The following is a 23,601-nucleotide window of genomic DNA, read 5'->3' on the forward strand; positions in this document are numbered from 1 at the left end:
CCAAGAGGCAAGCCCGCTCCCTGAAATCACTCTGAGTGGTCACCCAGAGACTGGCAGGTTCTGAGACACAGAGACCAGTTCTGGCTCTTAACAGCCAGGTGGATGGGTGAATGGGTGGATGGTGGATGGATGGGTGGTGGATGGGTGAGTAGTGGATGTGTGGGTAGGTGGGTGGGTGAGTGGTGGGTGGTGGAAGGTGGATGGGTGGGTGAGTAGATGGTGGGTGGATGGTAGATGGGTGGGGTGAGTGGTGGGTGATGGAAGGTGGATGGGTGGGTGAGTAGATGGTGGGTGGGTGGGTGAATGGTGATGGGTGGATGGTGGATGGATGGGTGGTGGATGGGTGGGTAGGTGGGTGGTGGAAGGTGGATGGGTAGGTGAGTAGATGGTGGGTGGTTGGGTGAATGGTGGATGGGTGAGTGGTGGATGTTGGGTGGTGGATGGGTGAGTAGTATAATGAATAGGTAGGTGGGTGGGTGAGTGGTGGATGGGTAGGTGAGTGGTAGATGGGTGGGTGGGTGAGTGGTGGGTGGGTGGGTAGGTGGGTGGATGTTGGGTGGTGGATGGGTGAGTAGTGGATGGGTGGGTGGGTGGTGGATGAGTAGATGGTGGACGGGTGAGTGAATGGTGGATGGGTGGGTTGATAGGTGGGTGGTAGATGGGTGAATGGTGGATGAGTGGGTGGTGGATGGGTGGATGGATGGGTGGGTGAATGGTAGATGGGTGGATGGATGGGTGAGTGGTGGATGAGTAGTTGGTAAATAGGTGAGTGAATGGTGGATGGGTGGATTGATAGGTGGGTAGTAGATGGGTGGATGGTGGATGAGTGGGTGGTAGATGGATAGATGGTGAGTGGGTGGAAGATGAATGGGTGGGTGAGTGGTAGATGGGTGGGCAGGTGATGGATGGATGGGTTAGTGGTGGGTGGGTGAATGGATGGGTGAATGGTGGATGGATGGATAGATGGGTGGATGGATGGATGGGTGGTAAATGGGTGGGTGAATGGTGGATGGGTGGATGGATGGGTGAGTGAATGGTGGGTAAGTGGTGGATGGGTGGGTGAATGGTGGATGGGTAGACGGATGGATGAGTCGTAAATGGGTGGGTGAATGGTGGATGGGTGGATGGATGGGCGAGTGAATGGTGGGTAAGTGGTGGATGGGTGGGTGAATGGTGGATGGTGGATGGGTGGGCAGGTGGTAGATGAGTAGATGGTAGATAGGTAAGTGACTGGTGGTGGATGGGTGGGTTGATAGGTGGGTGGATGGTGGATGAGTGGGTGGTGGATGGGTGGATGGAAGGGTGAGTGGTGGATGGGTGGATGGGTGGGCGGGTGGTAGATGAGTAGATGGTAGATGGGTAAGTGAATGGTGGTGGATGGGTGGGATGATGGGTGGTAGATGGATGGATGGTAGATGAGTGGGTGGTGGATGGGTGGATGGATGGGTGAGTGGTGGATGGGTGGATGGGTGGGCGGGTGGTAGATGGGTGGATGGGTGGGTGGGCGGCTGGATGGTGGATGGATCAGTGAGTGAATGGTGGTGGATGGGTGGGTTGATAGGTGGGTAGTAGATGGATGGATGGTGGATGAGTAGGTGGTGGGTGGGTGAATGGTGGATGGTGGATGGATGGGTGAGTGGTGGATGATGCGTGGACGGACAACGGATGGCAGATGGATAGCGAGTGGATGGGTGGCTGTATCAGTGGGTAGCAAACGGACAGACGATGGAGCAATGAGTGGGTGGATGGTGGATGGGTGGTGAAGATCTGAGACATCCAGGCCTCTCCTTGCAGGCCACACTGGACACTCACCTTGCTGACCAGTGGTGAGGTGCTGGGCCGCCCAGCCTTCTTGAGGTAGGTAACCAGGGAAGGAGTGCCTGCCCGGGACTCGTCATCAGAGCTGGTGTGTGAGAGGTCGGCCTCGCCGGAACGTGCCAGCTCATCAGCTGTGGAGTAGTCCTCAGAGAGGTCACGGGCTGCTTCCTCTGGCTCATGCCGCAGGCACTGCGACCGACCGTCCTCCTCGGGCAGCTCACTGATGGAGTCCAGCGTGGGCTCACGGCTCATGCGGCGCTTCCGGGCCAGGGCCTCCCACAGCAGGTGCAGGTCACCCTCCTGGGCTGCCTCAGGGGGGAGACTGGGCTGCGCAGGGGCCTCATCCCCAGATCCTGGGGTCAGCACCACTGAGAAAGACAGGAGACTGGTCAGCAGGTGGGTGGGGGTTGACAAACCCTTAACCCCAGGCTGGCCTAGGCTCTGACTGTGGTTCCCCTCAGTAGACCAGAGAGCTCTGAAGGCCCCCAAAAAACGAGGTTTTAAAGGTTCTGAACTGCCTTGTCAGCCTCAGCTTCCCCTGATGAAGCCAGACCTCAACCTACATCGAGCACCTGCAGAGGAGGAGTGAGCCCAAGGATAGGGCCAGAGTCAGTGCAAGTGCAGGCTCATAGTGTGAGGGGGTGCAGAGAACAGGGGGAAGGGGGTCAGAGCTCGGGGGCTCAGAGTGCAGGGAGGAGGGGGTCAGAGTGGGGAGACTGGTAGTGGGAGGGATTCATAATGTGGGGGGCTCAAGCACAGAGGGGAGAGGGTCAGAACAGGGATGCTCATAATGGGGGGCTCAGAGCACAGAGCATGGGGCACCTTATAGTGTGGGGGCATGAGTTCAGGGGGGAGTGATTCAGAGTGGGGGCTCGCAGGGTGGGGTCCGAGCACAGAGTGGGGGACTCAGAAGGCAGGGGGGAGGAGGCTAAGAGGGCAGGGACCAGAGAACTCAAGGGACCAGCAGTGGTACCAAGAGATGTGTTGGTCAGCGTCCTGCTCGGGGACCAGTGTGATGTGAGCTGCCAGCCGTCCGAAGAAGCCGAGCCACAGGGCCCCACCAGGCCTCAGTCTTGAGGCCGGCTCCCCAAGAGGACCCCTGCCTGTCTGCGCTGGAGCTGATGAAGACGAGGGGCCGGCTCACTCCCACACCCCAGGGCTCTCCCGCCTTCGCTGGGTCCCCAGGACGCACCCTGGAAGGAGGCAGCTGCAGAGGAGATGGGGTCCTGGGCGAGGCGGCAGCGGTACTCGCCCTGGTCCTCCGCGGAGAAGCCCCGGATGACCAGCGTCTGCCGCTGAGCCCGGCAGAGAACCTGGAAGCGCCCGCTCGGTTGGATGAGCTCCGTCCCCTTCAGCCAGACGACCTCACCCGCCTCGGCCAGCTCGCACTCCAGACACACGTCCTCGCCGGCAGCCACCTGCCGGCTCTCGGGAGCGGGGCGTGCGGGAGCCGGGAGCGCAGGAGCGGGGGTCGCGGGAGCCGGGGGCGCAGGCTCAGGCTCCTGGGGCTCTGCGGGGAACAACGCCACTTCAGCAAGGCGTGCCCGGGGCCCTCCAGCCTGGGGAGCACTCCGGGCAGACCTCACCCTCACCAACCGTGGGGAGCGCAGCGCCTCACCGAGCCTCACTGTCTGCGGCAGGTGCACCGGCTCCCCAGCCCCCGCCGGGCCCACAGCCGCCACGCGGAAGCGGTACGTCTCCCCGGGGACCAGGCCGTCCACCACGCACTCGGGCCCGGGCACCAGTTCGTGGCACAGCCGCCACTCGCCCGTGGAGGCCGCCTTCAACTCCACCCGATAGCCACAGAGACCGCCGCCGCCGTCGCTTGCAGGGGCCACCCATGACAGCGTCACCGAGCGGCCGCTTCGCGCCACCACCTCAGCGTCCTCTGGGGGGTCCGGGACGCCTGCAGGGAGAGGGGCTGGTCAGTGGAGGCTCCCCGTCGGCGCCCGCGCGCGCCCAGCCTGCCTGCTTGGGGTCTGATCCTGGGGTGCGGAGTGGGCGCCAGGCCGTCCGCCCCCAAGGCCGGTGAGCCACTGCGCTCTGGGCCCAGCCCGTCTGAGAGAGCAGAGGGAGACTGTGTGCCCCGAGCCCACCCGGACGGCGGCCACGGAGAGGCCCCGGCAGCCTCTGGGACGGGAACAGCAGAGCCCTAGCCCCGACCCGCAGCAGGCGGCCGAGCCACCCACCCAACACGGTGAGCCGCGCGGAAGCCACGGCGTCGCGGGCGGCGAAGGTGACCTCGCCAGCGTGGTGCGGCTGGGCAGCGCGCAGCAGCAAGGTGTGGTGGCTGCCGTCCGCGGTGACCATCCAGTCGGGGTCGTCCGGCTGCACGGCGGCCCCGTTGATGTACCAGGTCGCCTCGCCCACCGACACCGCCTCGCTGAGCGTGCAGCCAAAGCTGGCCCGCCCACCGGCTCGCACCGCGGCGTCCTGCGGCGGCTCCAGCACGTCCAGGCGCCAGCCTGCGGGCGGGGGCGGTGCGGTGAGCGCGCGGGCGCAGGGCCGGCCTGGAGGCACAGCTGGGAGACCTCTGAGCCTCCAGGTCCCTCCAGCCCCGCCCCCGCCCCGGCTGGGAGACCTCTGAGTCTCCAGGTCCCTCCAGCCCCGCCCCCCGCCCCCGGCGGAGGAGACCAGACCGCAGCCCTGCACCTCCGCGGCGCGGGGTCCTGGGGTGGGGGTTGTCTCAGAGACCTGGCCCCACCCTGCGGCCCCAGCCCGCCCCCTCCACACAGCTGTGGTGCGGCAGCGGTGGGAGGGGTCTCAGACACATGCCCCTTCCCCCCCCAGCCCTAACCTCTGACTGTGAGGAACGCGGACGTCACCACGCCCCCAGCCAGGAAGGTCACCCGGCAGGTGTCCTGCACCCGCAGGTTCTTAAGTAGCATCAGGTGCCGCAGGCCGTTCTCCAAGTAGACCACCTCTGCGTTCTCGGAGGTCTGCACGGGCTCGTCGTCCCGCAGCCAGGTGTGGGCGGCCACCTCGGGGCGCGACAGCCGGCACTCGAACAGCGCCTCGCCGCCTTCCAGGGCGTCCACGTTCTCCAGGCCGCGCACCACGCTGTTCTTGGCTGCGGGGAAGGAGGCCGCTCAGGGATCCCTGCGCAGCCGCGTGGGAGAGCCTCCCCGTCATTGCACAGGGCCCGAGGGCTAAACAGAACGCGGCCCAGTGGAGGGCAGCGCACAGTGTCCACGTGGGGCGCCATGGGGGCCTCCTGACGCCCTGCCCACTCCCACATCTTCACTGCTCTGGTGGCCTTCGCTCGTGGCCAGGGAGGTGGGTGCTCCACACCAGACAGGTGAGAAGCCTCCCAGGTGGTCCCGAAGCTGCCTGACGCACAGCCAGGCTCAAAGCCCCGCCCTCCCCCACCCTAGGCTGCGCATGGGCCTCTGGAAATGCCCCCCCTTTCTTCGCATCCCCCGGCCAGAGCTATCAGCCATGCTGAGCTGCTCCCCTCACTCCCCAGACCGGACAGACCTCTGCCCTAAATCCCCACCCCTCTCGTTCTCTCGTGCACACACGACACCAGTCTTAATAAGTGCACACGTGTTTGTGTGTGTGTGAGCCACGAGCTCAGGACTGGGCATGCCTGGCCCCAACTCCAGCCCAGCGCCTGGCTGCACTGCTTGCCCCCTGCCACGGCCCATTCCCACGACACACCACCTGTTGGGCAGGTGATGCCCGTAGGAACAGTCTGAGTGGGCTTCCAGGAGGAGGAGGAACCTCAGAATGGGCATGACTGAGCTGGGCAGGAGCAGCAACAAGAAGGGACACCAGGATGGGAAGGAAGGAGGGGTTCATGAGGGGCAGCGGGGGCTTGGCCAGCAGAGTAAGGGATGCAAGGCGCCAGGTAGGGTCCTGGGAGGGGGGTGCATGTCAGGCCGGAAAGGAGCGCCAGGTGAGCCAGGGCTGGCCTGGATGCTGGGAAGGGTGTGACCTTGACTCACATGACTTCAGACGCCGACCTGAGGGATGGGGGGTGGGGGCAGCCAGGCGCACGGCCCCAACTGCTCTCTGGGGTACACACCCAAACGAAACCTGTTCACAGCCCTCGTGCTCAATCCCAGCTTGCCCACAGAGTCCACGTGCCCTGTGGGCAAGGGTGCCCACTCTGGACAAGGAGTCCCAGGGAGGGAAAGGGGCAGAGCAGAGTACCCAGAGGACCTGTCCATGTCCTTCTTCTGGTCATCTTCCCAGCCCTGGGCTGCTCGCCCCACAGACCAGACATCCCCACAGCCCGGCCCCTTTCCTCCCCACATCAGAATCAGCGGCACCAGTGGGGGCTTAGAAGTGCATCCCCATCTCCAGCTATCAGCTATCACCCCTGCCTTCAGCCCCCACAGCGATGGCCCCTGCACAGAGGGCTTGCTGTCTGTTCGGAGCTGTGCCCCCAGCGACCAAAAACACAGCGTTTTAACAACTCAGTTCTTTCAAGAGTGAAGCAGTGGGCGCACCACGTGGCAGATGGCCCCCTGACCACTGCCTGCAGCCTCCAGCTCACTCACCACGGGGAGGGGTTCAGATTTTCCTAAATAGAACGTGGCAGCAGCCAAGAGATGCCCCCCCGACAGAGGCTGCCGTCCACCGCCCCCCACCCCTCGTTCCCAGAGTGTCCTTGCCCTGCCACAGATGGGGACACAGGGCTCGAGAGCCCACTGGGCGGCCGACCTGGACAGGAGCGTAGCTAAGATCCCAGGACTCGAGGAGCTCAGCCCAGCACCCCATCCTGTCCTGCCAGGCTGCTCTGGGAGCAGAGGGGGTCTGCCCGCCGGACCCTGTCTTTGTGGCAGGGTCACATGGTCACAGGGCGCTGGCTGTCCCCACCTGCCTCTGCACCACGAAGGACGGTCCCAGCCAGGCCAGAGCCGGGCAGGCCTCACCTTGCACATGCAGCAGGGCCACCACGCGGGTGCCTGCAGCCTCGCAAGAATAGATGCCACTGTCGCAAGGCAAGGCCGGCCGGAAGGATAGCCTGGCCACGGTCCAGTCCTGCTCTATGATGACACGGCGCCCGTCGGCCCGCACCTCCTGCTCGTCCATCTTCCACGTGGCCTGCACCGGCCGCGAGTACTGGCAGAGGAGCTCGGCCCGGCCGCCCTCCTCCACCACCAGGTCCTGCATGGCACTGACCACCTCCACCGTGGGATCTGTCGGCCGACACCCCGGTCACGCGTCAGCTGGGGCCGCGCGGCTGCACCCCACCCGCCCTCTGGTCTCAGCGGCTCAGCAACAAGCAAGCGCGGGGCTGTGGCGGGAGGGGCACCTGTCCCGGCGGCCTGGGGCCCTCTTCGCAGGGCAAGCCTTGCCCCCCACACCACCACCCGCGGAGGACGGCACTGTCGGCTCGGCCTCGTCGGGGCTAGGCCCTTCCTCACCCATCTTGTCCCCTAAGCCCCTGCCTCCCTCCCCACCCCCTGGTCCAGGGCATACTTTGCCTCAGCAGGGACATGACACCTGTCCTCAAAGCCCCCAGGCCTCTGCTGGGCACGTGGCACCCCCAGCCCAGCTTGTCCCTTCTCCAGGGGCCTCGCCGACCTCCTTGGGGTCCCCACCCCATCTTGGCCTGCTGACATCCTACTCAACAAATGGGTCGCCCCTGGGATGCGGGTGAATGTCCACGTTAATTCTGCAGAAGCACAGACGAGGACCAGGGTGCCAGGCGAAGCCTTGCTGCCCAGCCGTCCCAGAGGTGCCTGACACCCCCACCGGTGTCCCTCCCCAAAGGCTAGCTCTCTCCCAGAAGGGCACAAGACCTCAGCTGAGCCCGCAGCAAGGGAAGCAGCTGCGGGCAGGGACAGTGCCGCCTCGGCCAGCTCCAAGAAGGGGGCTCTCGCCTCCTGGCTGCCCTCAGGTGCTCACAGCGTGGTGGCCCAGGCAGGAAGCAGGGCGTGGCCCTACAGGTGGGTGGGGGCGGTGGGCTTGCAGCTTCACCACTCTCTTCCACAAATCAGGATAGCAGACCTCCCACTGTGCCTGCCCCGTCCGTGTCCTGGGGCCAGCCCCAGACCCGCCACCCGGGGAGCCCGCAGCAAGCATGCTGAGTCAGCAGGTGCAGAAGCGCCAGCCCGGGGCAGGTCCCATCGGCCAATACCTTTGACCAACAACTTGGCCGTGGAGACCAGGGGCCCTGCGCGGTAGGTGATGGTGCCTGAGTCAGCAACCCCCAGGCCCGAGAGTGTGAGGGAGTGGAGGGTCCCGCCGCGCACGGAGATGGCGCTCTGGGGGCCATCCTGCAGCAGGGTGCCATCCAGCCACCAGCGGGCCTCCGGCCCACCCGTGCAGGACACCTCACAGGAGAACGTGGCCACCTCCCCCGCAAAGACGTCCACGTTCTGCAAGCCACGTACCAGGCATGGTGCCGCCTCTGCACAAGAGGGCAAAAGGAAGGGCGCTGGGCACCCTGGGTCTGTGGGGCCGGCCTGGGGTCTGAGTCTACAGATCCACCCAGGCCAGCTGGCCCGCCTTGCTTGCAGAATGAGATACAGAGACCACCCATGGCAAGCCCGTGGAGGGCCAGCTCAGCCCCCCTGCACCCGACACCCCCATTGGAATACGTCCACTTGCACCAAAGGAGACTGATGACCTGCCTCCATGCCCTTTTCAGAAGGCACAACACACAGTCTTCAAGCCCCAAAACTGTGATCTTTGTGGGGTGGGTGTGGGGTGAGGAGGAGAAGCCATGGGACCCAACGCTCTGATACGGTGTGGGATCTCCCTTGGGAGGTAAGCCCTCCATTCCTGGAGGTGTGGAAGCAGGTGTCTCTCCCATCCCCAGAGTTCCATTTGTGCAGATGTGCCCTCAGGTCCCTCCAGCCCTAAGATTCCTGGGCCCTAACGCCACATGTCACACAGGCGGGCCTGAACCCAGGCCCTTCCCATTGCTCTGTACCCCTGTACCCACCATGGCTGGCCCTTCCCCCAGAAGGCCCTCCATGCCCTTCCCGGGGGTGCACCATTGACGCCCTAGCCCCACCTCCCTGTCCACCCTCTCCCAAAAGTGCACACTTGACTGCATCCCCACCCTATCCCATTAGCTCCGCATTCCCATCTCCAGCAGAGTTCCCGAGTTCATCCATATGCCACCTAACAGGACACCCATTCGCACACCCCCATGCTCACAGCCCTCCCCACAAAGCCATGGCCAGGTATCTGTACATGAGACAGCACACTCCAACTAGGGACACCGGGCCAAGAGGGGCCAAGATACACAGCCCTCGGTAGAGCCTGCAAGGCCCAACCCAGTCCCATGCTGCCCCCTCACAGATGCCCACCCTGATAAACACACGGCCCTTACCGGACCCATTTTGTTCAGGACAACCAGGATCCTACCCCTCTCCCATCACTCAACTTGAGGGCACTGCACTCTGGAGCCTTACCCAGCCCCACAGTTCACAGAGCTGACTCTGTCTGTCCACCTTCTAAAGATTTGGTGGAGGAGGAGAGGGGACCTGAGATTCAGGACACACTCTGTCTCTATGTCTCTATGTCTCTATGTCCAACTCCAATAGCAGACTGGGAACTCCCTGAGGGCAAAGCTGCATCTGTCCCCTCTCTAAGTAGATAGTAAGATAGATGGTGGGTGGATGGATGGACACATGGATGGATGGTGGGTGGACAGATGTATGGCAAGTGAACAGATGGATGGATGGATGGATGGATGGTGGATAGATGATGGATGGATGGGGTGGACAGATGGATGGCAAGTGAACAGATGCGTGGATGGATAGATGGTGGATGGTGGATGGACACACGGATGGATGGTGGATGGATGAGCAGTAGATGGATGGATGAATGGTGAACAGATAGATGGTGGATTGATGGATGGTGAATGAGCAGATGGATGGATGACTGGTGGATGGATGAGCAGTAGATGGATAGATGAATGTGAATGGATAGATAGTAAATGGGTGGACGAGCAGATGGATGGATGGATGGATGAGTGGATGGATGATGGATAGATAGATGGATGGTAAATGAACAAATGGATAGATGGATGGTGGGTGGATGAATGGTAGATGGGTACATGGTGGATAAAGGGATGAACAGATAATAAGTAGATACACAGAAAGATGGGTGATGGATGGATGAATGGATGGATGTACACAGAATGATGGATGTGGATGAGTGGTCAGATGCATAGGATCAGCTTGAAAACCAGGAGTAGGACAGAACAGGAGATGCTCTCAGGGTAAGGCACTCAGAGATGACCAGCTCTGGGGACAAAGTATAAACCAGGTTGAAAGTCTTCAGATCCTGCCTACAGGCCTGGAGACTCGTATGCTCTTGTCTAAACCTACACGCATCATAGTTGTGCTGCTGTGTCAGCACTTGGGCGTCTGCTGGATGCACAGCTGTGCATCAGTGTAGACATGAGCACAGGGACTGGTGTCACAAGAGCAGTCATATGGAGGGTGGACAAAGGCCCTGCCTCCACCGCAGGGCCCAGGCCCACAGCAGCCAGCCTCCCCACCTCCCTCCTGTGAATAGCACTCATCCCATACTGGGATCCCACACACACCAGAACGTCTCAAGCTGACCTGCACTGGTCCATCTCGTTGGGCTTTCTGGTCTGTGGCTTTAGCCACCAAGCAGTGGAAATGCGCCAACCCAAGGCAAGATCGCCTCTGGAAGGCTTGGGTTTCTAGTCACACCACACCCAAATACCTCCCTGAGTAGGGAAATACAGACACCCACAGGCAAGGCGCTGGTTAGGGGAGGGGGTTCCCACCTGTGACCTTTAACTGGGCCTCCGAGCTACACGAGCCCACTTGGAAACTGATGGTTCCAGCATCCTCCAGGGTCACCTGAAGGAGAGAGGGGGTCTCAGCCTGGCAGCCCTGCTCCCACCATCTCTGCAGGCCCCCAGCCCAGTGTGGCTGGAGTTGGGACCTTCCCTCACCCGCACCCCTGGGAGCACTGTGGCTGGGGGCAGGTCCCAGGGAGCCCACCTTGTGCAGGGTGAGGAGGTGGAGCGTGCCGTGCTCCACAGTGATGTCGTTCATCTCATTGGCCTGCAGGGGCACCCCTCCCAGGGCCCAGCGGGCCCCCTGGCCAGAGGCCCTGGACAGCTGGCACCGGAAGTGGGCGTCCTGGCCCTCGCTGAGCTGCAGGTCCTGCAGGGGCTCCACAATGGTCACCTCAGGGACTGCACAGAGGGAGACGCAGCGTCGGCCTCCAGGTCAGGAGTGTGTCCCAGACCCCAGGGTCTGCCCCAGCACCCCACCCCAATTCCTGAGGACAAGCATGGGAGGCCCCACTCCATCATATCTTGGCCATCCCAGAATCGCCCACTCCCAGGGCCACCTCCCCACCAGCTCCCCACCCCCGAAGGCAGGGATCCAGGGATCTGTGTCTGGCCCACAGAGGGCCCGGACCTTCCAGCCGAGGGCAGTTAGCCTGCCCGGCCCCACTACCTTGGACAGTGAGCTGCGCAGAGGACGTGTGGATGCCCACGTGGAAGGAGACGGTGCCTGCATCCTCGGGTGTCACGCCCTTCAGCCGGAGTGTGTGGGTGCGGCCACCCCGCACGGACACCTCCGTCACCTCGTTGCTCTGCAAGGGCAGGCCCTGGAGGCGCCACTCCACCTCCGCGACCCCATCCCGTGACACCTCGCAAGTGAACTCCACGTCCCCGTCGACCTGCACCTCGGCATCCACCAGCCCCCGCACAATGGTCACCTCCGGCTCTGGGGTGTAGGTGAGAGATCCCTTTACCAGTCAGGCCAACCTCCCACTCCTCCTCCTCCAGGAAGCCTTCCTGAACACCCTCACAGTCTTCTCTTGCCCCAGCCTCTGTGTGCCCCACCCATTTGCCACCACGACACTCGACTCCTAGGGGCACAGACTGGGCTGGGGGCACCTCTGTTTGGAAGGAACGTGAGCACTTGTGGGGTGCTGGGCTGCCTCTGTCCATCCCCACCCTGCGGCCAGCCCTGCCCTGGCCAGGACAGCCAGGAGGCAAGCCCTTTAAGGCAGGCCAGGGCTCCTGAAGGCCGGGGGTGGGACGCAGGGCAGTGCTGGGGGGGTGCAGCATGTTTCCCACTGTGAACACTCCTCTCTAGGAGCACCTGCACCAGAGTGGAGCGGAAAGGAGAAGACAGAGCCTATGACCCCAGGGCCCTCAGAACAACGCCCAGACAAGGGCTTGGCCTTAATGGGAGCTGGGCCAGGCCAGGTGCACCCCCAGGGCAGCCACCGGGGGAGAGGGTGTGGCAGGAAGGGCTCACCTTTGACCATGACAGAGGCCACGGTTTTCTGACCACCGGCCACACAGACGTACTCGCCCGTGTCCTTGGCCTCCAGCCCGTGGATCAGCAGCTCGCATGTGGTCCCCAGGCGCCGTATCTCGTATTTGGGGCTCCCGTGCAGCTCCACACCCTCCTTGAGCCACTGCACTGGGACACCGGTCTCTGCCTCGCTCAGCTGGCAGCGAAGCTGGGCCACACCGCCTGCCTCCTGCTCCGTGCTCCGCAGCTCCTCCTGGAATGTGGGCCTGGGGGCTGGGGGGCCAGGGAGGGGCGCTTAGGGCCGCCTAGCAGGGCGCCGGCCGCTGGGGGACGGAGGGCCCCATGGAGGGCAAGGGGCTGCTGGGCCGCTCACCTCGGACAGAGAGGCTAGCAGTGCTCTGCGTGTGGCCCGTGTCACAGGTGTAGTGGCCGGCGTCCTCCTGCTCTGCGCCACGCACCAGCAGCTCGGCGGTCCTTCCTTCCTGCACCATCTGGTACTTGGCGCAGGGGAAGAGCTGCAGGGAACCCTTGCGCCACTCGACGCTGGCGCCCTCCCGGCTCAGCTCGCAGTGCAGGCGCGCGGTGGCTCCCTCGTCCACCTCCTGGGCCCGCAGCTCCCTGAGGAACCGCGCAGGTGCAGCTATGGGGAAGCGGGAGAGCGTGAGGGCAGGGGCGGGAACAGTTAGGGGGCGCAGGGGGCGACAGCAGGGGCGCAGCTATCGGGGGCAGGGACACCAGGGGGTGCAACCATGTGGGTCGGGGAGACAGTGGGGGCTGGACCCGGGGTGCCTAGAGGGGTGCAGGGGAGAACCGCCAGACAGCAGCTATAAAATAGGGGAGGCACTGCAGGCACTCAGCTGAGGGTTTGGGGGCGGTGGGACTAAGGGCTGGGGCACAGCTACAGAGTGGGAGGGGCCAGCAGCTAAGCGTCTGCGGGTGGGAACCACCGGGGCGTGGCTATGGGCATGCAGGGGCGTGACTACTGGGTGCAGTGGGGCACCTCAGGGGCGTGGCTACTGGGTGCAGGGGCATGGCTACTGGGTGCAGAGGGGAACTGCAGGGGCGTGGCTACGGGTGCATGGGCGTGGCTACTGGGTGCAGTGGGGCACCTCAGGGGCGTGGCTACGGGTGCAGGGGCGTGGTTGCTGGGTGCAGTGGAGAACCTCAGGGGCGTGGCTACGGGTGCAGTGGGGCACCTCAGGGGCGTGGCTACGGGTGCAGGGGCGTGGCTACTGGGTGCAGTGAGGAACCTCACGAACATCACAGAGAACCTCAGGGGCGTGTCTACACAGTGCAATGGGGCACCTCAGGGGCGTGGCTACTGGGGTACAGAGGGGAACTGCAGGGGCATGGCTGTGGATGCAGGGGCGTGGCTACTGGGTGCAGAGGGGAACAGCAGGGGCATGGCTATGGATCCGGGGATGTGACAACTGGGTGCAGTGAGGCACCTCGGGGGCATGATTATGGGTGCAGGGGCATGGCTACTGGGTGCAGAGGAGAACCGCAGGGGCGTGGCTACGGGTGCAGGGGCGTGGCTACTGGGTGCAGAGGGGAACCACAGGCGCGTGGCTATGGGTGCAGGGGCGTGGTTACTGGGTGCAGTGGGGAACCTCACGGGCGTGGCTACACGGTGCAGAGGAGAACTGCAGGGGTTTCAAGTGGGAGCTTCAGGGGCACAGCTACAGGACTGGGGTCAGTCCTGCAGGGGAGCGACTACGGGTGCAGAGGGGAACCACAGGGACAAAGCTACGGAGTGCAGGAGGGGAACTGCAGGGGTGTGGCCATGTGGTGTAGGGGTGAACCACAGGGGCATGACGGTGGAGGGAACCACAGGGGTGTGGCTGTGAGGGCTGGGGGTCACCTCAGGGTCTCAGTTACCAGGCTGGGAATAGTGAGAGCTGAGCCTCCTGCCAGGCCTGACATGCCCACAGAGCCCAGGTCCCCCTTGGGATGCCCAGTGTGGCGCTGTAGCCCTGCGGCACAGCCCAAAGCACAGGAGACCCGCACGTGCGACAGATCTTGCCTTGGGGCCCACCTGTAATGGTGAGGGTGGCACTGGTGGCCTGGGGTCCACAGGCACATGTGTATTCTCCCGAGTCCTCCCGGCGCAGGTCCCGCAGGACAAGCTCCACCGTGGGGCCCCGCTGCCGAGGCTCCCTGCGCCCATCAGCCTGCAACTCCAGGCCGCCCTTGCTCCAGACCACGGCGGCATTGGGCTGGGACAGCTCACACCGCAGCGTGACTGAGGTGCCCTCCTCAGCCTGCAGGCTCTGGAGCGGCTCCCTGAATACCACCTGTGGGGCTGAAGGGTAGGCACAGGATCAGCTTCACAATGGGCATCCCAACAGACAGCGGGACACACCGAAGATGGAAAAGCTGGGCAGATTGGGGTGAGGTGGGAGAGGGACATGAGGTGGGAATTGTCCCTACCACCAGGACGGGCCCTGTGAGGTCATGAGGATGGAGGTCAGTAACTAAAGACACTGGACAGGCGAGCAGACAGGACAGAGTAGGGCAGGGCCTCTGAGAGCCAGTGAAGATGCAAGACACAGAGACAAGGACAGGAACCCATGCACTCCATGTGGCCACACACGGTCTTTACCCCTGACTGTCAGCGTGGCCGATGTCCTCTCTTGCCCGCACACACAAGAATACTCCCCGGCATCCGCCATGTCCAGGCCATGGATCTCCAGCTCACACACGGCCCCGTCCTGCTTCAGGCTGACTCTGTCCCCAGCTCTGAGGGTCTCGGGCCCCTTCCTCCACTCCACAGGGGCCGCCTTGCTCAGCTCACAGTGCAGCGTGGCCGTGGCCCCTTCCGTGGCCTCCTCACTCCTTAGACTTTTTGTGAACTTGGCAGGCAGGGCTGGGGAGAGCCAAGGATCAGGGAGACATCAGACTGTCTTGGGGACTCTGTGTCCAGGACCAGACACCCACAAGTACCACACAAACTGCAGAGGACCAGGACACGAATGAGTGAAAGAAGCGCAGGTGGGGTAGGAGGCAAATGGTCCAGGAGGAGACACGAGCCTGGACATGAACATCAGGACAAATACTGGACACAGAGATGGAGACTCAGAGATCCCAGGGGGACCCAGCTGGAGAGACACAGATGTCCACGCAGTCTAACAGAGGGAAGGTGGTGACATAGTGACGACGGGCAGACACCAAGCCACAGGTCCACACGGCCACACGTGCTCTTTACCCCTGACGGTCAGCATGGCCGATGTCCTCTCCTGTCCACACACACACGAATACTCCCCAGCATCTGCCCCGGCCAGGCCACGGATCTCCAGCTCACACACGGTCCCATCCTGCCTCAGGCTGACTCTGTCCCCAGCTCTGAGGGTCTCAGACCCCTTCCTCCACTCCACAGGGGCCGCCTTGCTCAGCTCACAGTGCAGCGTGGCCGTGGCCCCTTCCGTGGCCTCTTCCTTCCTCAGGCCCTTGGTGAACTTGGCAGGCAGGGCTGCGGAGGGTCAGAGAGACACAGACACAATCACGGTCTCTGACCACATGGACAGGACACGAACATCACAGAGAAGACACAAACCCAGGTGGACATGGGCCACGTGCTCGGTGAGCTGAGCACACACTGTGGGCTGTGGCTTCCCTCAGCCTGGCCTGTGCCCAGTGTGGCCATGGCCTCTTCAGTGGCTCCTCAGGCCTCATACTTTGCATGACTCCAGCCACCAGGGCTGGGGAGAGCCAACAAGTAGAGAGAACAGCAGGCTGCTGGGGGGCTTGCGTCCAGGACAGGTACACACACAAGGATCAAACCAACTACAAAGGCCATGGCGTGAATGAGACCCACATAGAGAGACAGTGATGGAGGCAAATGGCCTTGCAGAAACAAGGGGCACAAAGGACTGGACACTAACATCAGGACGGCTGCGGAATGAGGACACCCAATCCAGGACAGACGCGGAAACCACAGTTGGGAAGACACAGATGCCCACGAAATCCTACAGAGAATAAGCGGTGACAGGGAGATGACGGGCAGACACCAAGCCAGGGGCCCATGTGGCCACAGAGGGTCTTTACCCCTGACTGTCAGCGTGGCTGATGTCCTCTCCTGCCCGCACACACACGAATACTCCCCAGCATCTGCCACGTCCAGGCCACGGATCTCCAGCTCACACACGGTCCCATCCTGCCTCAGGCTGACTCTGTCCCCAGCTCTGAGGGTCTCGGGCCCCTTCTTCCACTGCACAGGGGCTGACTTGCTCAGCTCACAGCTCAGCGTGGCCGTGGCCCCTTCTGTGGCCTCCTCAGTCTTCAGACTTTTTGTGAACTTGGCAGGCAGGGCTGGGGAGAGCCAAGGATCAGGGAGACATCAGACTGTCTTGGGGACTCTGTGTCCAGGACCAGACACCCACAAGTACCATACAAACTGCAGAGGACCAGGACACGAATGAGTGAAAGAAGCGCAGGTGGGGTAGGAGGCAAATGGTCCAGGAGGAGACACGAGCCTGGACATGAACATCAGGACAAATACTGGACACAGAGATGGAGACTCAGAGATCCCAGGGGGACCCAGCTGGAGAGACACAGATGTCCACGCAGTCTAACAGAGGGAAGGTGGTGACATAGTGACGACGGGCAGACACCAAGCCACAGGTCCACACGGCCACACGTGCTCTTTACCCCTGACGGTCAGCATGGCCGATGTCCTCTCCTGTCCACACACACACGAATACTCCCCAGCATCTGCCCCGGCCAGGCCACGGATCTCCAGCTCACACACGGTCCCATCCTGCCTCAGGCTGACTCTGTCCCCAGCTCTGAGGGTCTCAGACCCCTTCCTCCACTCCACAGGGGCCGCCTTGCTCAGCTCACAGTGCAGCGTGGCCGTGGCCCCTTCCGTGGCCTCTTCCTTCCTCAGGCCCTTGGTGAACTTGGCAGGCAGGGCTGCGGAGGGTCAGAGAGACACAGACACAATCACGGTCTCTGACCACATGGACAGGACACGAACATCACAGAGAAGACACAAACCCAGGTGGACATGGGCCACGTGCTCGGTGAGCTGAGCACACACTGTGGGCTGTGGCTTCCCTCAGCCTGGCCTGTGCCCAGTGTGGCCATGGCCTCTTCAGTGGCTCCTCAGGCCTCATACTTTGCATGACTCCAGCCACCAGGGCTGGGGAGAGCCAACAAGTAGAGAGAACAGCAGGCTGCTGGGGGGCTTGCGTCCAGGACAGGTACACACACAAGGATCAAACCAACTACAAAGGCCATGGCGTGAATGAGACCCACATAGAGAGACAGTGATGGAGGCAAATGGCCTTGCAGAAACAAGGGGCACAAAGGACTGGACACTAACATCAGGACGGCTGCGGAATGAGGACACCCGATCCAGGACAGACGCGGAAACCACAGTTGGGAAGACACAGATGCCCACGAAATCCTACAGAGAATAAGCGATGACAGGGAGATGACGGGCAGACACCAAGCCAGGGGCCCATGTGGCCACAGAGGGTCTTTACCCCTGACTGTCAGCGTGGCTGATGTCCTCTCCTGCCCGCACACACACGAATACTCCCCAGCATCTGCCACGTCCAGGCCACGGATCTCCAGCTCACACATGGTCCCATCCTGCCTCAGGCTGACTCTGTCCCCAGCTCTGAGGGTCTCGGGCCCCTTCTTCCACTGCACAGGGGCTGACTTGCTCAGCTCACAGCTCAGCGTGGCCGTGGCCCCTTCTGTGGCCTCCTCAGTCTTCAGACTTTTTGTGAACTTGGCAGGCAGGGCTGGGGAGAGCCAAGGATCAGGGAGACATCAGACTGTCTTGGGGACTCTGTGTCCAGGACCAGACACCCACAAGTACCACACAAACTGCAGAGGACCAGGACACGAATGAGTGAAAGAAGCGCAGGTGGGGTAGGAGGCAAATGGTCCAGGAGGAGACACGAGCCTGGACATGAACATCAGGACAAATACTGGACACAGAGATGGAGACTCAGAGATCCCAGGGGGACCCAGCTGGAGAGACACAGATGTCCACGCAGTCTAACAGAGGGAAGGTGGTGACATAGTGACGACGGGCAGACACCAAGCCACAGGTCCACACGGCCACACGTGCTCTTTACCCCTGACGGTCAGCATGGCCGATGTCCTCTCCTGTCCACACACACACGAATACTCCCCAGCATCTGCCACGGCCAGGCCACGGATCTCCAGCTCACACACGGTCCCATCCTGCCTCAGGCTGACTCTGTCCCCAGCTCTGAGGGTCTCAGACCCCTTCCTCCACTCCACAGGGGCCGCCTTGCTCAGCTCACAGTGCAGCGTGGCCGTGGCCCCTTCCGTGGCCTCTTCCTTCCTCAGGCCCTTGGTGAACTTGGCAGGCAGGGCTGCGGAGGGTCAGAGAGACACAGACACAATCACGGTCTCTGACCACATGGACAGGACACGAACATCACAGAGAAGACACAAACCCAGGTGGACATGGGCCACGTGCTCGGTGAGCTGAGCACACACTGTGGGCTGTGGCTTCCCTCAGCCTGGCCTGTGCCCAGTGTGGCCATGGCCTCTTCAGTGGCTCCTCAGGCCTCATACTTTGCATGACTCCAGCCACCAGGGCTGGGGAGAGCCAACAAGTAGAGAGAACAGCAGGCTGCTGGGGGGCTTGCGTCCAGGACAGGTACACACACAAGGATCAAACCAACTACAAAGGCCATGGCGTGAATGAGACCCACATAGAGAGACAGTGATGGAGGCAAATGGCCTTGCAGAAACAAGGGGCACAAAGGACTGGACACTAACATCAGGACGGCTGCGGAATGAGGACACCCGATCCAGGACAGACGCGGAAACCACAGTTGGGAAGACACAGATGCCCACGAAATCCTACAGAGAATAAGCGGTGACAGGGAGATGACGGGCAGACACCAAGCCAGGGGCCCATGTGGCCACAGAGGGTCTTTACCCCTGACTGTCAGCGTGGCTGATGTCCTCTCCTGCCCGCACACACACGAATACTCCCCAGCATCTGCCACGTCCAGGCCACGGATCTCCAGCTCACACACGGTCCCATCCTGCCTCAGGCTGACTCTGTCCCCAGCTCTGAGGGTCTCGGGCCCCTTCTTCCACTGCACAGGGGCTGACTTGCTCAGCTCACAGCTCAGCGTGGCTGTGGCCCCTTCTGTGGCCTCCTCAGTCTTCAGACTTTTTGTGAACTTGGCAGGCAGGGCTGGGGAGAGCCAAGGATCAGGGAGACATCAGACTGTCTTGGGGACTCTGTGTCCAGGACCAGACACCCACAAGTACCACACAAACTGCAGAGGACCAGGACACGAATGAGTGAAAGAAGCGCAGGTGGGGTAGGAGGCAAATGGTCCAGGAGGAGACACGAGCCTGGACATGAACATCAGGACAAATACTGGACACAGAGATGGAGACTCAGAGATCCCAGGGGGACCCAGCTGGAGAGACACAGATGTCCACGCAGTCTAACAGAGGGAAGGTGGTGACATAGTGACGACGGGCAGACACCAAGCCACAGGTCCACACGGCCACACGTGCTCTTTACCCCTGACGGTCAGCATGGCCGATGTCCTCTCCTGTCCACACACACACGAATACTCCCCAGCATCTGCCCCGGCCAGGCCACGGATCTCCAGCTCACACACGGTCCCATCCTGCCTCAGGCTGACTCTGTCCCCAGCTCTGAGGGTCTCAGACCCCTTCCTCCACTCCACAGGGGTCGCCTTGCTCAGCTCACAGTGCAGCGTGGCCGTGGCCCCTTCCATGGCCTCTTCCTTCCTCAGGCCCTTGGTGAACTTGGGGGGAAGGGCTGGGGAGGGTCAAGGTGAGACAGAGCACCTCAGACTGGGGAATATGAGGAGTCCAGTTTTGGGCATTCAACAAAGAAACACATTCTGGAGCAAATTAGGAATCAAAGCCTGGACACACAGACAGGTGGGAGAATCAGTGTGTAGGAGCAGAGGACAGAGTGACCTAAACTCATCTGCATGCAGGCCAGCAAGGAGACAGAGGAGCTGGCATCCTCAGCGCACCTCAGGACATGGACACATGCAGAAATGGCCACAGGGCCCACAGGGGACACCTTCCAGCATCTCCCATGGCCCGTCCTGCCTCAGACTAGCCTGATACCAGAGTCAAGGGCCCCAGTCCTTCCTCTACTCCACACACCCCAAGTTGCCCCACTCAGATCACACCATGGTCATGGGCCCCTCAGTGGCTCCCTATATTGTGGTGATTTTGTGATCCTGACAGATATAGCTGAGGAAGGAGACATGAACCAGGCTCCCTAAATTCTCCACAGGAGCAAGGACCACCCAGCTGAGAGAAACAGGAGCTGCCCTCCTCCTGGCCTGTCACCTTCAGCAAGAGTCCTTACGACCCGCACTTCTAAAACCGGCTCTCTTGGGCCCCCTGCCCATGCCCCCATGAGGTCACCCAGTACCTCCTTGGCAAAGATGCTGTGCCTGTTCACATGGCTCGAGTGGCACAGGGGCCTGGCCTTGCTCCTGGGACCACTTCAGGATGCAGTGGGTGGCCTCATCCTGCCCTGTCCCATCTGCTTCCCTGCAGGAAGTGACCAGACCCCCAAAAGGACCCCTGAGGACCCCAGCCCCAGCCCAGGGAGCTACCAGCCACACCATGGTCAGGGCCTGTGCATCCCCAAGGGTCTTGGGACCCTCACAACACTGCACAAGGCCCCTCTCCCTTCGCCTGCCCAGGCCTCAGGACCTTTGTGAATGGGGGTGGTCAGGCCTGGGAGGGTCAGACAGACACAGACCATGAACTCAAGCCAGAAGAGAACGAACAGCAACAGACACAAAGTTGGCAACGTGGCTGCCTATCGGAGGCAAGGTCCCTGGGGATGGCGGGCAGGACACCCCGCAGGAGGCAGCCCCACTGCACAGGGACCCCCCACCTGCCTCCTCCAGCCCCACCCCCACAGGACACGGCCCTGTCATCCCTGACCCCCGGACCAGCCCTCCTGCTCCAGCTGACACAACCCTGCCCTTCCCTGTGCATCCTGTTCCACCCCAGTCTGACATACCCCACCGACCCTCCTACGGCTGCTGTGAGCACAGCCAAGCCACCTGCCAGTCACCCCACGTGGACCCCCACCCAACCATGGACACTCACCTGCCTTCCTGGGTCAGGCACTCCTGACCTTCCCCTCCTTCTACACCCAAACCTCACCTCCCACCTCACCTTGTCACATAACCCCAACATCGAGTCACCACCATACCCACCTCACCTCACCTCCTCACCCATCTCACCTTGCCGCAGCTCTTCACTCACCTCACCTCACCTCCTCACCCACCTCACCTCACCTCCACACCCACCTCACCTCAGCTCCTCAACCACCTCACCTTAGCTCCACACTCACCTCACCTCCCTCACCCACCTCACCTCACCTCCACACCCACCTCACCTCATGTTACCTTCCTCATCCACCTCATCTCACCTCCACATCCACCTCACTCCACATCCACCTCGCCTCACCTTACCTTCCACACCCACCTCACCTCACCTTCCTCACCCACCTCACCTCAGCTCCACACCCAACTCACCTCACCTCAACCTTCGTACTTACCTCAACAAACCTTGTCTCCAGATCCAACAAGCCTCTACTTCATCTCCATACCTAGACTTTACTTCCACCCACACTTCACCCCCTAAAGCTCTCCCATGGCCCTACATGTGTGTCCTGGCTCTCCTCCTTAATCAGCCTCCTGGTAACCCTGTCTTGAATGCCAAGCTTCAATCTACTTCCCAGTTCCTCCTCTGGCACACTCACTTCAGAGGCCTCAAGAAGGCTATAATTCTGTTTGTACTGCGGGATGCCCCTTGAGGGCAGGAAGGGCCTGTTCTCTGCAGTTTATCCAATATGAGCGTCACTCAAGGAGGTCCCAGAGATTCATGCTGCAGGATGCAGGAGACACACAGAAAGGCACAAGGACCATGCAGTGACCAGGGCAGAGCAACAGGACATGACACAGCTTTGGGACATGGAGACATTGCTCCACACGGCCACACACGGTCTTTACCCCTGACAGTCAGTGTAGCCGACGTCCTCTCCTGCCCGCACACACATGAGTACTCCCCGGCATCTGCCACGGCCAGGCCACGGATCTCCAGCTCACACACGGCCCCATCCTGCTTCAGGCTGACTCTGTCCCCAGCTCTGAGGGTCTCGGACCCCTTCCTCCACTCCACAGGGGCCTCCTTGCTCAGCTCACAGTGCAGCGTGGCCGTGGCCCCTTCCGTGGCCTCCTTGCTTCTCAGTCTCCCTATGAACTCAGCAGGCAGGGCTGAGAAAATTCAGACACAGAACATCAGGTTCTCTGGAGATTGTTGGGGGCAGGACACGTCAGGACAGAGGACAAGACAGACTCCCATAGGACAATAGGACCAGCAGTGACCAAGGGGTGGGAAATGGCTGGGATGCGGCTTCTCATGGTTCACTCAACAGTCCCGGAGGGAGAGGGATTCCATGGAGTGACAGATGGAGGGTCACACCAAGAGAACGTGGGAGAGAAACAACACGAACATAGACTGAGAGCAGATGGACGTCACGAAGTCAACTGGACACCAGAACACGGCTCTGCTTGGCCACACACGGTCTTTACCCCTGACGGTCAGTGTGGCCGACGTCCTCTCCTGCCCGCACACGCACGAGTACTCCCCGGCATCTGCCACGGCCAGGCCACGGATCTCCAGCTCACACACGGCCCCATCCTGCTTCAGGCTGACTCTGTCACCAGCTCTGAGGGTCTTGGACCCCTTCCTCCACTCCACAGGGGCCTCCTTGCTCAGCTCACAGTGCAGCGTGGCCGTGGCCCCTTCCGTGGCCTCCTTGCTTCTCAGTCTCCCTATGAACTCAGCAGGCAGGGCTGCAACAGGGCCCAACAGAGAATGTCATTTTCATCCTCCCACAGGGATGAATGGGGCCCGTGGGCAGTGCAGGCAGGGATGCTTACCCTTCACAGTGAGTGTGGCCAAGGTCATCTGGTCCCCGAAGCAGCAGGAGTACTGCCCACTGTCCTGGGGCCGCAGGTCCCGGACCACCAGCTCCAGCACAGTGCCCTCCTGACGCAAGCTGTACTTGCCTCCGGGCTGCAGAACCTCGTCTCCACGGCGCCACTCCACGGGCGTGGCCACAGAGGACAGCGTGCAGCGCAGAGTGGCAGCCCCGCCCTCCAGCACCTCCAGGTCCTTCAGCCCCTCCTGGAAGCGTGCTGGCCGTCCTGTGGGCAGGCACAGGCTCGGCTCAGCACCCACCTCCTGCATCCCAGCTGAGGGCCCCCATGGCTGACGACAGCTGGGGACGCGGCAGCCAGAGGGCGCAGGCAGGCCCACCTCGCCCTTTACGCGCTGGGGGCTATGGAGAGCGATCCCCCAAACTCCATCCTCCAGGAGGGGGTGCCGAACAGGTGCGAGCAGAGAAGGGCAGAGTAGCATGAACTGTACCCCCCAAATTCATACCCCAACCCGCAGAACCTCAGAACGACTGTTTTTGGAGAGGGTCTTTCCAGAGGTAATTAAGGTAAAATGCGACCTAATCCTGCGAGTTACA

At 62.0% G+C, this 23,601-nt stretch overlaps 1 protein-coding gene across 1 annotated transcript in view; it reads right to left on the reverse strand.

Annotated features, from left to right (window-relative positions):
- LOC118554338 (obscurin-like) overlaps positions 1 to 23,601 on the reverse strand; it is a 130,689-nt gene that overhangs the window by 29,477 nt on the left and 77,611 nt on the right. Inside the window, exons 38-57 of the mRNA XM_078067712.1 lie at positions 23,006 to 23,272; positions 22,655 to 22,918; positions 22,073 to 22,336; positions 18,973 to 19,236; positions 18,134 to 18,397; positions 16,692 to 16,955; positions 16,089 to 16,352; positions 15,250 to 15,513; positions 14,647 to 14,910; positions 14,080 to 14,346; positions 12,418 to 12,684; positions 12,045 to 12,317; positions 11,232 to 11,504; positions 10,767 to 10,963; positions 10,547 to 10,622; positions 4,616 to 4,888; positions 4,008 to 4,283; positions 3,437 to 3,724; positions 3,011 to 3,328; positions 1,813 to 2,186 (exon numbers count right to left, since the gene is read on the reverse strand). Of these exons, the coding sequence (XP_077923838.1) occupies positions 1,813 to 2,186; positions 3,011 to 3,328; positions 3,437 to 3,724; positions 4,008 to 4,283; positions 4,616 to 4,888; positions 10,547 to 10,622; positions 10,767 to 10,963; positions 11,232 to 11,504; positions 12,045 to 12,317; positions 12,418 to 12,684; positions 14,080 to 14,346; positions 14,647 to 14,910; positions 15,250 to 15,513; positions 16,089 to 16,352; positions 16,692 to 16,955; positions 18,134 to 18,397; positions 18,973 to 19,236; positions 22,073 to 22,336; positions 22,655 to 22,918; positions 23,006 to 23,272 (5,261 nt within the window). The remainder of the gene's footprint in view (positions 1 to 1,812; positions 2,187 to 3,010; positions 3,329 to 3,436; positions 3,725 to 4,007; positions 4,284 to 4,615; positions 4,889 to 10,546; positions 10,623 to 10,766; positions 10,964 to 11,231; positions 11,505 to 12,044; positions 12,318 to 12,417; positions 12,685 to 14,079; positions 14,347 to 14,646; positions 14,911 to 15,249; positions 15,514 to 16,088; positions 16,353 to 16,691; positions 16,956 to 18,133; positions 18,398 to 18,972; positions 19,237 to 22,072; positions 22,337 to 22,654; positions 22,919 to 23,005; positions 23,273 to 23,601) is intronic.

The sequence above is a fragment of the Halichoerus grypus genome, chromosome 2, assembly GCF_964656455.1.
Source record: "Halichoerus grypus chromosome 2, mHalGry1.hap1.1, whole genome shotgun sequence".
NCBI classification, from domain to species: domain Eukaryota; kingdom Metazoa; phylum Chordata; class Mammalia; order Carnivora; family Phocidae; genus Halichoerus; species Halichoerus grypus.